General features: G+C 36.0%; 2 protein-coding genes across 4 annotated transcripts in view; both read left to right on the top strand.

The window, feature by feature from the left end:
* Positions 1-16,266, top strand: part of LOC126827113 (phosphatidylinositol 4,5-bisphosphate 3-kinase catalytic subunit alpha isoform) — a 324,427-nt gene that overhangs the window by 60,251 nt on the left and 247,910 nt on the right. The window lies entirely within an intron of this gene.
* LOC126827120 (tensin-1) overlaps positions 1-16,266 on the top strand; it is a 98,509-nt gene that overhangs the window by 31,766 nt on the left and 50,477 nt on the right. For all 3 annotated transcript variants that reach the window (XM_056102536.1, XM_056102535.1, XM_056102534.1), the window contains exons 2-5: positions 2,565-2,645; positions 10,140-10,214; positions 11,722-11,868; positions 15,101-15,397. In XM_056102536.1, the coding sequence (XP_055958511.1) occupies positions 2,565-2,645; positions 10,140-10,214; positions 11,722-11,868; positions 15,101-15,397 (600 nt within the window). The remainder of the gene's footprint in view (positions 1-2,564; positions 2,646-10,139; positions 10,215-11,721; positions 11,869-15,100; positions 15,398-16,266) is intronic.

The following is a 16,266-nucleotide window of genomic DNA, read 5'->3' as shown; positions in this document are numbered from 1 at the left end:
ATCAAGCAAGTATGATCGACCAGTTATCCCAGTACATAAAGCTATATATCATTCTGTGATGATTCATTCCAGACAGATTTTATGTACCTTTATTGGTAAACGAATATAAAAGGCATATATAGCCTTTAACTACAGTACATGTACACACTGTAACCTGGGTATTATTTGAATATATCGTAATCAGACTGGATAGCAAGGGGGATAATACACGATAACCCTGGTATCAATTGATCTTGCATATAAAGCCCTGATTTCTTTCACATTCATTTAATATTAAATCTTTGTTTAAAAATCCGTAAAATAAACAAACCAATTAATTATTGATGTATTATAATTAATTAGGAAGTTATTTTTGAACAGCGGTCAGGAAATTAAATGCTTGTAAATTTTACGCTTATCAAAATTAAATAAATTTGATGATTTTGGGTGATTTTAGAAGATTTTTACAAATTTTCAAGCAAAGATAAGATATTGATTGAATGTGAAAGAAATGCGGGCTAAATACATAAGATTATAAACGATATCTGGGTTACAATGTATATGCATGGAACAGCTAAATCTGCCTGTTGCTGGTCTTTGTTTTGGCTTTATTAAAGGGAGATAACTAGTCTTATGCTGCTTCAGAAACCATGAGTAAATGTCCTACTAGTCTGCAGGAACTGGGCTAATAAAAGACAGGTATAAACCATCTTGTGAAATTTGCCTGGACAGCACTGTTCCTTGCTTGGACAAAATCCTGAGAACCTTTCTCTGCCAGCACTTGCATGGATCTAGTGACCTAATGGTTACTGCACCGGCGTCATACTATCATAGACATGAAAAAGAGCCCCAGATACTGTAGTTGAAATTCAGTGAAGAATAGGCAGAAATGCAGATGTCCGGCCAAAATCTTCCTCATAGTGCACTGCATGGTGTATGTATACCTTCATTAATCCAGTTCGTGCAGAAAGGTTGGATGTTAATCCCCAATTTAAGAATGAATTACTGGGCACATATATCTGAGAGAGAGAGAGAGGGAGAGAGGGGGTGTGTTAGTGGAAGGAAACCGGGAACAGATGACCATACTCCTTGTCACATACAACCGGGGAATTAATTAAAGGAGCATTATGGAAGATAAGATAAAGAGCTGACAGTTCTTCTCACTATAATAGTTAGAAACTAGACAATGTAAAGGGAATATGCTGAAAAGTTCAGTCAAATTGCTCCACTCTGAACCAAGATATCAGCGATTGAATTTTAGGCCTAGCCTCGATCATCATTACTAAAGTCGGTACAATAAAAAACAAAAGTCTCAATTATCCATTTTGACGTTAAATCATCAATCAAAAAATGTATTCAAATCCAGTAACTATCTTGGGCTAACCATGGCATCGAGAGTCGATTATGGTCTTGTTTTGTTAATTAATGTCTAATGAATAATTTAGATAACATTTGAGACCTAAAGAAAGACCTGCAATAGACAGATTTAGCTCTTGCATAGTGTATGTTTAATAAGGTTTACATATACAGTGGACAGTACGGGATCGTTACAATATGTCGGATTAAGCAGAGTGTCGAAATACTCAGTTTTCTCAAAACCGGAAGTATTATTGTAACTTCGAAAACCGGAAGTATTATTATAATGTATCTTCGAATCCCCAGAATGTTATTCCCTTTAAAAATGATAAACCTTTCTGTACATTCAAAATTTTATTACATTAATTTTTATTTCATTTAACATGCGTAGGTATTTTAAATAGGTCAAGTCTGTCGATGATTTATCTTCTTCATCGTCTTCAGTTGATTGCACACTTGTCTTTGCTATCACATGTTCATTGATAATCTGTCGTTTTATGTCCAGGTTGTCGTCACATGGTTCAAAGAGATCCGTAGAGTGAACAAACTGTATCTGTACATACATTTTTAAAATTTATACATGTACTACATGCATTGGTATAACAGTTAAATCTGCTGGGAGCACCTTACATATTATTTCAGCTTTCTGTAGGACAGAGGGCCTGACAATGACGGCCGTCTAGTCGTTCGGATGGGACGAAAAAGCGAGGTTCTGTGTACGCCTTGGTGTGCACGTAAAAGATCCCTTGACAGTTGGAATTCGATATAAGAGTAGGCCGTAGTGCCACTGTCCGGGCCAAATTTCCCTCATAGCACACTGTAAGATGTTAAACCCCATTTCATTTCATTTCATTTATTTCAGCTGTCTGAGATGATAAAAACAAATCCAGTTGTATTCCTCAATTGTGTACTTGTTTTCAGATAAAAAAAAACTAAATCAAGATAATTCATGATTTAAACTGATTGCCAACTGTTCGTTTAAGTATTTGATTGAAGTTTGTGAGTTTAGCTTAAAGCCATGATGTGATGTAGTTAGATTTGTCATACTGCCGTCTGCAATGTTTGCTTGTTCAGACTGTGCTCAGATAAATGAGTACACGGTTTCTCTAGTTTAAATGTTGTGCGTGCCTTGAGCTGCAAATGACACTACGACTTTATGACAAGACTCTGTTAACACTGAGAGAGTATTGTTGAACGTCTTTTTATCACGATTTCTGTTTTCTTTTCAGTATATTGGCTCTTTTTCGGTGATTGGTCGGGACCAAGCGGCAAGAGCTGAATATGTTCAAAAGGAATTGGAAGGAATGCGTGTAAGTACTCTCTTCAACATTTTGAAAATGTCCCCTTGTCGATAAGTTATAATAATGATGGGTTACAATATTTACGGCAGTGCAAGAAAATATCTACGGACTTGTAGGATCATGATTTATTTATTGTTTGTTTTAATACATTTGCATGGCGGAGGGCCTGACAAGGCCAGCTCACTAGTCGTTCGGATGGCACAAGAAAAACGAGTTCCCATGTGTGTACATTGGCATGCACGTATAAGATCCCTTGGCAGTTGGAATGAAATTTGTTGATGTGTAACATGTACACATAAATAATGTAACCTTTACTTGTAGATCCCGTGTACACATTGGCATGCACGTTAAAGATCCCTTGGCAGTTGGAATGAAATTGGTTGATGTGTAACATGTACACATAAATAATGTAACCTTTACTTGTAGATCCCGTGTACACATTGGCATGCACGTTAAAGATCCCTTGGCAGTTGGAATTCAACATAAGAGTAAGTCATAGTGCCTCTGCCCGGGCAGATGCCTGTCCAGTCGGAGTAGAACAGTAGGATGTTAAACCCCATTTCATTTCATTTTTATACATTTGGATTATATACAGTCTTGGAAATCCTAGATTTAATGTCTGACATTAATAAACTAGTATGTCTGACATTTTGGACGTTGTGGTGGACATGGATTAATGATATTAAAATCACTGATTAAAAGAAAAATCCGTATCGTACATAATGGCAGACATCAGAGATATTGTGCCGCCTGACAAAGTCTGAATTTGTTACTGACATTTTCTGTGATAGGTGCCTTATACATGTACCTAGGCTTGATTATATTTTAATACGGGATTAAATATACGTTATACAACAGCCAAATCTGCCTATTGCAGGTCTTTCTTTAGGCCTGAAATGTTATATAAACTATTAATTAGACATTTATTAACATGACAAGACCATAATCAACTCTCGATGCCATCAGATATTAAGTAGATGAGAACATTTCGACCATTTAATGATTTAATTTAAAAATGGTACAACCAATCCGGTGTTTTACAGTCTGTGCACACATCTTGTCAAACCGTCAAAGGCTAATATCTTTGCTCACAATAAAGTAATTTGGATGAAATTTTCAATATTTATTTTGCATTATTTATTTTTGAACTATAATAGCAAGAACGACCAGCTTTTCATCAAAATCTTACATATGCTTTTACATTAGGCCTTTACATTAGGCCTTTTTCAAATGGTCTTTTTCAAATGATCTTATTGTTAAATGATATAAATCTTATTTTTAAACGATCTAAATTATAAAATCCTGTTTCAAATGGTCTTATTTGAAATGTCTTTATTTTTAAAGGATCTAAATGATTCTGTTTTCAAATGATCTTATTTTTAAATAATCTAAATAATCTGTTTATTAAGATGATTTTATTTCTAAATGATCTTATTTCAAATGGTCTTATTTCAAATTATTTTATTTATATGACAGAGAGAGGGGGTTTACTGTCCATTCCACTGACACAAACTAGGTCATTTCAGGACTAACATATAGTTTGAGAGAGAGAGAGAGAGAGATTGAGAGAGAGTACATCAAAGAATGAGTTTAAAGAAAAGATAAAAGATATGATGTCAAGGATTGAATCTCAGCATTGACATTTTGGATGTTGAAAATATTTAACCCTGTGTTATAAGCTGACAATCAAACAATGTGCTATGTTGGTCATTGATTTCCCCACAGACCGAATCCATCATATCACATCACAACATTTATTATGGTCCTTCAACCTCTTGGGTTTTCTCTAGGTCCTCCAGAAACCTGCCAAGTGCTGCTAAAGACCCAGGCCCTTATTCACGAAAACTTAAACTAAGATACAATCGAAATTTTAAGAAATACTGCAATTCGATTGGCTGACCAATATGCAAATTGGATATATGCAAATTGATTTTACTGGCCAGCCAATCGAATTGCAGTATTTCTTAAAATTTCGATTCTATCTTAGTTTAAGTTTTCGTGAATAAGGGCCCCAAACGTGCAAGCGACTTATTGATATAAAATTGAACCATATGACGGGGGTTTGATACATGTAGCTGAATAGTTTACATGTGCACATTGTATCATACATGTAAGGTGTGTCATTGAGTCAACTGGCATGGTTTCGATTCCCCGGTTGTACGTGACAATGAGTAGGTCACCTGTCCAATGTCAATGTAAATACGAAACAGCACTGGAACCATTTTTAGACTGATATTCCCTTCCGAGATTCAACTTTCACAATATTGTATACAGTTTACAAGGAATTCCTCAAATGACGTTCAAGGAATTTAAGAAATGTTGTCTAAACCTCGGTTGTTCGTCTTTTTAGTTTATCCCAATTGCCTTTTTAGACTAGAAAGTGGGCCTCAAACGCTATGTACTTATCTTGTTGTTATCGTTGCTATTCTTCTTGAGGGCAATGACCTTCGGAAAAGCCCAAGCTCTTCCAATTCAAGTAAGATCGACATGAAACTTGTCATACATGTTCCTTGGACAATTGCGCATCGATTGACGGACATCGAGTTACATTTTATTTCCCTGGGGGAGCTATGGCAGCCCAATCTGTCATTTCAAAAAACAGTTCAATTTTGTTCAGTATTTACAAATTGATATGAAGGATGAGCTGCGAATTTTGCAATATTCGACGATCTCTTCAAATAATATAAACAAACCACTACCACCTGTAACTGTTACAGGGTTCCCGCGGTCCTTGAAAATCCTTGAATATCCTTAAATTTAAAACTTAATTTTCAAGGACTTAAATATCCTTGAATTTCGCGGAAATAGGAAAATATCCTTGAATTTCTGTTGAGATCCTTAATTTTGTTTCAAATTAAGAAATAACTCTGTTTTAAAAAAGGCGGGAGTTTTTCCGAGGTGCCGATGTCGATCTGTAATAATAAAAAAACAGTTTATGTCTTCAATTCCTTTTAAATATGAGATTATAACGATAGTTGGTAATGTTTTGGTTATTTTTAAGATGAAAAATTGTAACTTTAGGCTAAAAAATGTCCTTGAAAATCCTTGAATTTAAAGTATATTTATCCTTGATTATCCTTGAAAAAATGTTTGACGAAGCCGCGGGAACCCTGTGTTAGGTAAGATCTATGCAAAGCTAAGAGTGTTTGAAGTTATGACACAATGTAGCTTATATTGTTTATTATCGTTAAACTGTTAAATGATGATGGTGTTCTAATCCACTTAATATTGAAGCCATCCGATGGCCCAGAGAGTTAATTATAGGCCTGTCATGTGAATGAATGTTCAAATAATTTACATTGTATATGTCATTTGAAGCCAGAAAAAAGACCTGCAATAGGCAGAGTTAGCCCTTGCAGAATACATCTTTAACTTAATGTTAACTTATCAGCCTAAAAGACTATGAAAATGAAATGAAATGAGGTTTAACGTCCTACTGTTCTACTCCGACTGGGCTGATGAAGACAGGTATACACCATACAGTGTGCTATGAGGTAAATTTTTGCCTGGACAGCGGCGCTTTATGGCCTACTCTTATATCGAATTCCAACTGTCAAAGGATCTTTCATGTACACAGGACCTCTGTTTTTTTATCCCATCCAAATAGTCAGCTGTCCTTGTCCCGCCGGCTGTCCTTCATCACGCCGCGAAATCCCAATGATATAGACCGAACCTGCGACCTCCAGACTAGCCAGCCAGTGTCTTACTCACTTAGCCACCATGGTCCCCATGAAAAATTATATATTCTCCTAAAAAAATGTAACTGACGATCAGCCAAGTTAACAGGAAGTTACCATAATAGTATACCATGACATGTTGATTCCTGTCAAATTACTCACTTTCAATTGTTGTAAAATTTTGTCCCACTTGATAACAGAAGAGCGGGAAGTTATACATATCCTCATTATCATATTTAACTTAAAGTCTCTAACTCAATATCATCCAAAATCTTCAACATTGAAAACACAATTTATTTGTCAAATTAAATCAACATTCATGTTGTGATCTTACCGGAAAAAGATGGGCTTTTGATATCCAATATTTAAGACAAAATAAACATTTTACCATTGGTACACGAATCGTGTACCATAATGCGCTTCAGCCCCAGTTGTACCAAGAGACTCGAGGGACGTGGCTAGACACATTGCACCAAATCAAACGGCGTATGTAGACTGGAATAACCAGGCGCTAGAAATTTGCACTCGCTTGAGACTGCTGGCTTATTTCGCCGAACATGACTGATTTGAAATTGGAGTAAAAACGGAAACCATTGAATGTAAATCAGTTTATATACATTGATATTACAATATTATATGCGTTGCGACCCACTTTTGTCAATTTCTAGGTCCCAAATGTTAGCGATTTAGCTCCTTTAATTTCCACGAAAAATAGAATTGATGTTATCTTTATCATCCATTTATATATCCTGATATTCAAATTTTTAGATGTAATATTTAGATAAAGAGCTGCTATAATAGTTCAAAAGTAGATAATGAAAATTACATTATTGTGTGCAAAGTTATAAGTGATTGAAGTTTTGGAAATGAAATGAAATGGGGTTTAACGTCCTACTGTTCTGCTCCTATACTGGGCTAATGAAGACGGGCATCGGCCATACAGTGTGCTATGAGGGAAATTTTTGCCCGGGCAGCGGCACTATCACTTACTCTTATATCGAATTCCAACTGCCAAGGGATCTTTTACGTGCATTCCAATGTATACACAGGATCTTGATTTTTCATATCATCCGAAGGACTAGACAGCTGTCCTTGTCAGGCCCTTCGTTCTGCACCACTGACAAGGGGAAACCACGTCGGAAAATCCCGATGAACTTTCTCGGCCAATGCAGGGATCGAAAACCTGACCTCCAGGCTAGCGAGCCAGCGTCTTAACCACCTAACCACTGATTGTTTATTATTGTAGCAATGGTACTTGACAATCTAGATTAAGTCTGAATTAGAGGGGTTGGATGGCTGAATGGTTAGCGTGCGCGCGCTGTATCATAAAGTCTGTCATTGAGTCGACTGGCGTGGTTTCGAATCCCCGGTTGTACGTGACAAGGAGTAGGGTCGCCTGTCCAACCTCGTGGGTTTTCTCCGGGTCCTCCGGTTTCCTCCCACTGCTAAAGACCCCTACGCTCAAGTGAATTATTGAAATAAAATTAAACCATATGTTAGTCCCGAAATGACCTAGTTTGTGTCAAGTGGACGTTAAACCCCATTTCTCTCTCTCTCTCTAAGTCTGAATTATCTTTTTTATCGTTAAACTCTTAAATGACCACAGTAGCCAATATTTGTGATACGTTTTCAAACAACTTAAACCCGTCAGTCTTCATCAGTCTTCATCTGGAAATGGAGACCGATGTCCAAAGCTGTATTATGCTATGTCTGGATAAAACCAGACTTTTATTTTATAAAAATAATGTATAGGTGAAAGTTACCTTTCGTTATCAAGTAAAGCACATGGGTCAATCACTGTATAGACATCTAAAGGGATGGGAATCGATTATCAGGTCACCCAATGTAAAAATTGATCCGAAATCTTAAAAGGGTTACGTGTCCGGATAAGCATTTTTGATGTTCAAGTCCAAACGACTTAATATTTTGAGGTGAAATTTTGAGGCAAGGCTAAGTACACAATTCCTGTATATTTTGGTACTTACATTTCATACCTACTCGGACTTTTATTTTTGAGACTCTGTTCAAATCGGGATAGTCCCTTTAAAGTCAGAGCCATCTGATGGTCTAGAGAATTGATTATAGGCGCTGTATCATAAGGTCTGTCATTGAGTCAACTGACGTTTTTTTTTTGTCTGTCCAACCTCGTTATTTTTCTCCGAGTCTTCCGGTTTCCTCCCACTGCCTAAGACCCCTACGCGCAAGCGAATTATTGAAATAAAATTGAACCTTATGTAAGTCCCGAAATGACCTAGTTTGTGTCGAGTGGAGTTAAACCCTCTCTCTCTCTCTCTCTCTCTCTCTCTCTTTCTCTCTCTCTCACACATACACACTTGTTTAGATTTATTTAGATACAAAAATCTTTTTTTTTAAATCAAAATGTAGTCAGCTTGGATCAGATATTCAGGTATGTGAAATGACACATTGATTACCTGATCAATCAATTCTAATCACCCACTCATCACGACTGACATGTCAATTAAGATGAAATCAGAAATCATACCTTCGATAATAATGATTCACAAGGTACATATGTGATCAGTATAGCATGAAACAAATGGGGAGAGGTTTTTGCCTCGTAATACTGGTCACATAAACTAGGTTTGTCAACTCGGGCAGTAGTAAATAAAGATTGGCTGTCTTATACACGGAGTATGAAATCTTGTGCAAAGTTTGTGGAATACTACACAATAATTAGTGTTTAGTGGACCAGTTTTAAAGTTTGTTGATACCCACCTTTAGCTCACAACAAATAATATAATGTCACCGTCGACTACAGGTGAATGTTTTCTCTCTACAGTATAATCATCGACAAGTGAGCCAGAATTCTACATCACTGTGATTTAAATATTGGGTGTTTTATAGTGGTTTATTTGGATTGAAATGAAATGGGGTTTTAAATCCAATCAGTAATGAGTAAAGGGTTGAGATGATGAACTGTGGTTTAACGGCTTGCTGCGTCAACTGGACTAATACCATGCAAAATACATTGTTTCTGCCTGCCTTTCTCGATTTTTAAATGCCAATGAATTGAAGTTTAAAGTCATACTGTTCTGCACTACATGTATCTGAGCTACTGAAGATGGGCATTCAGCATTCAGTGTGCTATGAGATTAAATTTTCTGCATACTTTTTCTTGAATTCCAACTACCAATAGTTCTTTACGCGCAAAGAACATTTTCAGGAAAATATTAAGGAACTTTCTCGGTCAAACCTGACAAATGGAAACCAAGCTGGATAATTAATTATATCAAGGAATGTTTTTGGCAACCGTGGGATCGGACTCAGACCCTCCTGATTAGGGAACCAGCAGCACCTTACTCACATTGCCACTGAGTGTTTCTGTTGAAGTTTTAAATGTATATTGTTGTTGCTATGAGGGAAACTTATCATTGAGTTCATTTGATTGAATGCATACCTGTGTTTCTACAATCTGATTAAAACACAGATCCTATTTCGTTTCGTTTTGTATAATTCAAAATTTTGTTTTACTTGTTTTTACTACACTAGGATCTGGTTATATAACCTGCGTTCTGGATGTTGTGAGGGATTAGCCAATGAAACAGTATGTTACGGCGAGTTTTTGGCGTGAGATAAACCACTAGAAATGTCAACGCTGATTGATTAATCAATGTCTGACGTCATAAAGTCAAAAGCTGCTCATATGACACCTGACGTGACCTTCCACTACAACTGGTCAGATCTTCATGTAGTGTAGGCCATCGAAAGTATAAAAAACGAAACAAAATATAGATCTGTATTTTAATCAGATTGGTGTTTCTGTTGATAATTGACGTTTTAAATCTACGTTGTTGTTTTTTTTCAGACTGTAAGACAGAGTAAAGATGTTCTATTAATTATATCATTATCGGGAATTAAAGTCTGTAGTGGAGATGGACAGGTAAGATCTTAATTCTTTGAGGTGGGGGGCTGAATGGGTTAACATGTGCGTGTTGTATCAAAAGGTCTGTCATTGAGTCAACCCTCCTGTCAAAAGGCAAAACCTAGTAACTCACTATCTTATTTTGAGAAAACATAGGAAAACGTAATGAATGAATATTAAACGCCAGCTCATCCATTCATTTGACTATTGAGTTACTAGGTTTAGCTGTGGTATACTAGGCAAATGAAGGAAGTTGCTAGGTTGTGTCATGGGTGTGACTGCTTACAAAATCAAAAGATTGGAATATCTAGTACAACAACAGGAGACACATACCCTAGTAACTACAAATTTGGTCCTAACTCAATTTTGATAAAAAAAAGTGAGTTACTAGGTTTTGCCTTTTGACGGGAGAACTGGCATGGTTTTGATTCCCCGCTTGTATATGTAGGGTCGGCTTTTGGGTGGCTGAATGGGTTAACATGCGCACGTTGGATCGTAAGGTCTGTCATTGAGTCAACTGGCGTGGTTTCGATTCCCAGCTTATATGTGACAGGGTGTAGGGTCGCCTCTCCAACCTTGTGGGTTTTCTCCAGTTTCCTCCCACTGCTGTGACCCCTACGTGCAAGTGAATTTTTAAAATAAAATTGAACCATATGTTTGTCCAGAAATGACCTATTTTGTGTCGAGTGGAGGTTAATCCCCATCTCTTTCTCTCTCTCTAGTTTAGAAGTTTCTCACTGTGTGGATGTAGACGGTCTTTTGTTTAGAATGACCTGAACATTTAAATGTGAGAAATTTTACTTCAACCTGAAGTGTTGCATACCTTAGATGATCACCATCAACCGTCTACTCTCTACATGTACATGTATATAGTGTTATGTCAGCTTGGATTTTAAACACTGGTCCTGAATTTACATGTAGAAAGAAAACGACTGTGGTTTATCAGTCTTCAATGTTTTTGTTTTCTCAAGTAGGAGAGAGAGAGAAATGGGGTTTAACGTCCACTCGACACAAACTAGGTCATTTCGGGACTAACATATGGTTTAATTTTATTTCAATAATTCGCTTGCGCATAGAGGTCTTTAGCAGTGGGAGGAAACCGGAGGACACGGGGAAAACCCACGAGGTTGGACAGGCGACCCTACTCCTTGTCACGTACAACTGGGGATTCGAAACCATCCAGTCGACTCAATGACAGACTTTATGATACAGCGCACGCACACTAACCATTCAGCCATCCAACCCCCCTTCTCAAGTAGGATCTGACAAGAAAAATGTCTAGTTATTCACATGGGACAAAAAAAACAGAGGTCCTGTGAGCATATAAAAGAACCCTTCACAGTTGGTAGTTCGAAATATTAGTAGGCCATAGCGCTGATATCCGGGCAAAATTGACCTGATTGCCGAAAAGTAGGACGTTAAACTCCATTTCATTTCAGAATATACAAATAAATACTGTGTGAAATAGTACTATGCAAATGTTTACATGATATTATTAGATAACGATAATTTAATTTATTTTCAGAGTGTGCATATGGCCCATGCGTTAAAACGGATATCATACGCTACTTGTGATCCGGATTGGTGCCAGTTTTCTGTTTTAGCCCGTGAACCCAAGGGTCAGATGAACGTACAGTTTTGTCATGCCTTTATCACTAATACTCAAGAAGAAGTAAGTTGTACAGATTCTAGAAAATTTATATCAATAATTTCAGTCATGATTCTATGGCTATAACCAATAGATCAAGTCTTTTCAGGGAACAAATTTCTATACTAATTGCTATTGGAGGAAGATGGTTGAGCACAAAATGAAAAAAAGTGGACTGTAGTATTTATACGCGGTTATTCACCTTACTAAAACAGTGTCCTAATTGACCAATCAAAACTCAAGATTCAACCTTAAGTATGTTACAATATATTTTAAAGCAGGGCTTGTGTTGACTTTTCGACTGGCAGCAACTAAGGGCAAGATACTGTATAGCAAATTTAAAAGGAATTTAATTTCACAAGTTTCTGTATTTTAAGAGTAATGGCTGGCAGTCAGTTTTGAAGTACATATAGAAGCCCTGCTTTTCACCCAATTGACATATTTATTGTAAGATTTATTTTGATAAGCATAGAACTATGTTTATAATGTGTGTGATCATGATATGGAAACGTGGTGCCTGTGTATAATAGCCCGTTTAGACGCTTTAATTGAACTGGTTTAAAAACCCTGGGGATCATTAAACCAGTTTTACTGTGTTGGCTGAACACAAATGTAGGGCAAATAAACCAGTTTAAAAACCTCAGCTCGCGACCTGTCTTCAAGAATGCTTTTTATTTTAAACTGGTTCATCTTGGCCATCTAAATGGGTGGGCTTAAAAACCCCGGCTCCAGCTTGCTTTGGACAAGCACAGTATGCGATAAGATATATTCCTGGAAAAATGGCGGCGTAATGCAGTGCCAGTGTTATCGAAAGTGTGCAAGAACCGAATAAAGAATATGAAGCTATCCCTGCACAGTTAACTCTAACCTCAGAATAGTTAAACTGGTTTGGCAGATAATATGTGTGAACGCAACCCCCTGGCGATTTTGAACTGGTTTAGAAATAAGCGTCTGAACGGTATATTATAAACCAGTAATTGTTGTCCCATATAACTATTTTAATTATGTAGATCTGTCATCTCAAATTATACACTGATGCCCTTTTCTTTTATATTACTCAAAAAAACATTATTTAATTAAATTCCTATTGACATGTTTTTATTAATTCTTTTTTCCTTCATAATTTTTTATTACATTTCATTCATGAATGGGTCTTTTATTAAAATTCGGAAATCTTAAGAAATTTTTTTTAAGAGGAAAAGTATGAAATAGTGAGGAAAGTCATTGACGATTTGATTACATACCACACTAAGAAATTAAACACATATTTTTTGATGAGTATAGATATAAAGTACAATACACAGGTGACTATGAACAGAAAGCCTTATATGTACATCTACTATATGTTAGGCGTCTGCAGAAAGTTTTAAGAAAATATACTTGCATAGTTTGTAGGTCATTGAGGAAGTTTATTGTGTTACACCTAGATGAATCTTCTTCTTTTTTTTTTTTTTTTCGCTTTCTATTCTGTAATGGCTATCCCAATCAGTGATTCATCACCAGTTGACATTGTTGGGGAGCAGACACCAGGTGGTTTAGAGGTTTAGTTAAATAGTTTAAATATATGCATACCGCGCTGTTAGTAAAGTGTTGTGTATACTGTTTATATATTCAATCATCACTCATACAAATTATGTATATTAAGAAGTTGAGTATATCTTTTGTTTAATGTCATCGTTGGGTATTTATGCGATTCGAGATGTGAGTGAGTGTATTTATTATTAATATTAACTTAATCGACCTTGATCATTATCATAATTATATTGCGTTAATTAAGTCAGGTTCCCTTTATGGTACATAGAAGGGTATCTCTGGTTGGTCAGCATAACAAAGTATTGTTGTGTACATGGATATATTGTCTTGTTATATTTTATATTTTATCATTGCTTGATAAGGACTAGAAAAAGTCTAGTCGATTTGTCGCTCAGTAATAAGCAGTACATGTAACTATATTCTATAGAATTGTGACCTGTATATTCCAGTTCAATTACTAAATGCCATTGAAACCGTTTATCATTTGAAAAGACTCTCATGATTGGGTATTTGGGTATAGATATAATTGCAGGAGAAAACTACTAATTATGATTTACAATTTATGAGGGTATTCATCATTGAGTATTTATGAGTCTCTAGATATAATTGCAAGAGAAAACTACTAATTGTAGGGTTCTCATCGTTGGGTATTTGTGGGTCTATAGATATAATTGTAGGAGAAAACTACTTTTTATGATTTATGAGGGTTCTTATCATTGGGTATTTATGTGACTCTAGATATCATTGGGTATTTATGTGACTCTAAATATAATTGGGTATTTATGTGACTCTAGATATCATTGGGTATTTATGTGACTCGATATATAATAGGTATTTATGTGACTCTAGATATGATTGGGTATTTATGGATCTCTAAATATAATTGGGTATTTATGGATCTCTAAATATAAATAATTGTAAAAGAAAACTACTCATGATTTATAATTTATGAGGTTTCCCATTGTTTGGTATTTACTGACTCTAGATATAATTTTAGGAGAAAACTTCATGATTTATGATTTAATTGTGCTCTTATCATTGGATATTTATGTGATTCTAGACATAAGTATGGAAAAAAATACTAATGATTTATATTATTATTGTTTACATGTAAACAAATCAATTTTACCTTTTCCAGTTTAAATGATATTGCATTAATTTAAATTCAAATACAAAGGCTGAAGAGATATGTTAGTTCACCATTCAGTTGAACATCTATCTATTTAGAGACACAAGGAGAGAGAGAGAGAAATGGGGTTTAACGTCCACTTGACACAAACTAGGTCATTTCGGGACTAACATATGGTTCAATTTTATTTCAATAATTCGCTTGCGCGTAGAGGTCTTTAGCAGTGGGAGGAAACTGGAGGAGCCAGAGAAAACCCACAAGGTTGGACAGGCGACCCTACTCCTTATCACATACAACCGGGGAATTGAACCCATGCCATTTGACTCAATGACAGACCTTATCATACAGTGTGCATGTTCTAAACATTCAATCATCCCACCCCCCAAGCAGAACAGTAGGACGTTAAACCCCATTTCATTTCATTTCCCACCCCCCAAAGACACAAAGAGAAACATCACAATGTTCATAATAGAATACTCGACATTATATAACTTGATAATAGAATATATCTTAATCCATTTTCATTAACCCAGTAGGATGTTAAACGGGTAAACCCCATTTGAATTCAGCGTCTATTTGTTTTGTTTTTTTCAGACAGAAGAACTCAATGCAATCGTTGGAAATGCCTTTCAAATGGCCTATGCAAAACAAAGACAAAGGCAGCCTACATTCAATGAAATAATTGAGCAACAAGTTATGGAACAACAGGCCAAGTTTAAGGAATTTGAGAAGCAGGAGCAACGTAATTTACAGGCCAAACTTAATGAAATAGCAACACCTACGCCTTTTTCTGAAAAAGCCTTTCAACACCTGGAGTTGCGTCGTCAAATGAGTGAAGAAATGGCCGCTGAAAAGGAACGTGATCTCGTCGTTGGTAAAAATAAAGTTTGGGTAAGCCTGTCATTGAAATTTTTAATTAAGATGTACATGTACACCGAATATATATATATATATATCTTTACTTTGACGGTGTGAAATGAAATAAGAGATTGACGCATCCTAGTTTAAACCAATTTAATTTCAACCCATTCAAGTTTGTTGCTTGGGAATTATTTATAGCTTTTATCTCCACAAGGATTCTTTTTGTGTGTTGCCCCAGCTGTGTCACTGTTATCCGGGCTGGGTCGAGTTATCCGGACTAGGTTGATGATATCCGGGCTGAGTCACTGACATCTGGGCTGGGTCACTGATATCCAAGCAACACTGAGATCCGGGCTGTGTCACTGAGATCTGGGCTGTATCACTGAGATCTGTGGTGTGTCACTTAAAACCTGGGGTGTGTCACTGATATCTGGGCTGTGTCACTGAGATCCAGGCTTTTGGCTTGTTTATTTTAGATTTTTTATTAATCACAAATCTAATTTACTAAAAGAAATAATTTTATATTTCAAATAATTTTTAATTTTTTGTACAGTATGTTAAAATATATATTTTTTTTTTTTTTTTTTTTTTTTTGCAACCTTTTTTAGCTACCCTGTTTGTCTCTTGCTATGTTTTTGGAATTAAGGAAATGTGTAAATCTGTTGTAATCTGTTAAACTTGTTAAAGTTTTCAGACCCCTACGTGCAAGCGAATTATTGAAATAAAATTGAACCATATGTTAGTCCCAAAATGACCTAGTTTGTGTCGAGTGGATGTTAAACCCCATTTTTCTCTCCTCTCTCTCCAAAAATACTTCAGTTCCATTCTGAAAATGATTTTTTATCAAGAAAGATTGTAGACATTGAATCATATTCTTCAGCACATATCCATTCTATTAA

Source organism: Patella vulgata, chromosome 7 (assembly GCF_932274485.2).
Source record: "Patella vulgata chromosome 7, xgPatVulg1.2, whole genome shotgun sequence".
NCBI classification, from domain to species: domain Eukaryota; kingdom Metazoa; phylum Mollusca; class Gastropoda; family Patellidae; genus Patella; species Patella vulgata.
The sequence above is the reverse complement of the archived record's forward strand: the minus strand, read 5'-3'. Positions and strand labels throughout refer to the sequence as shown.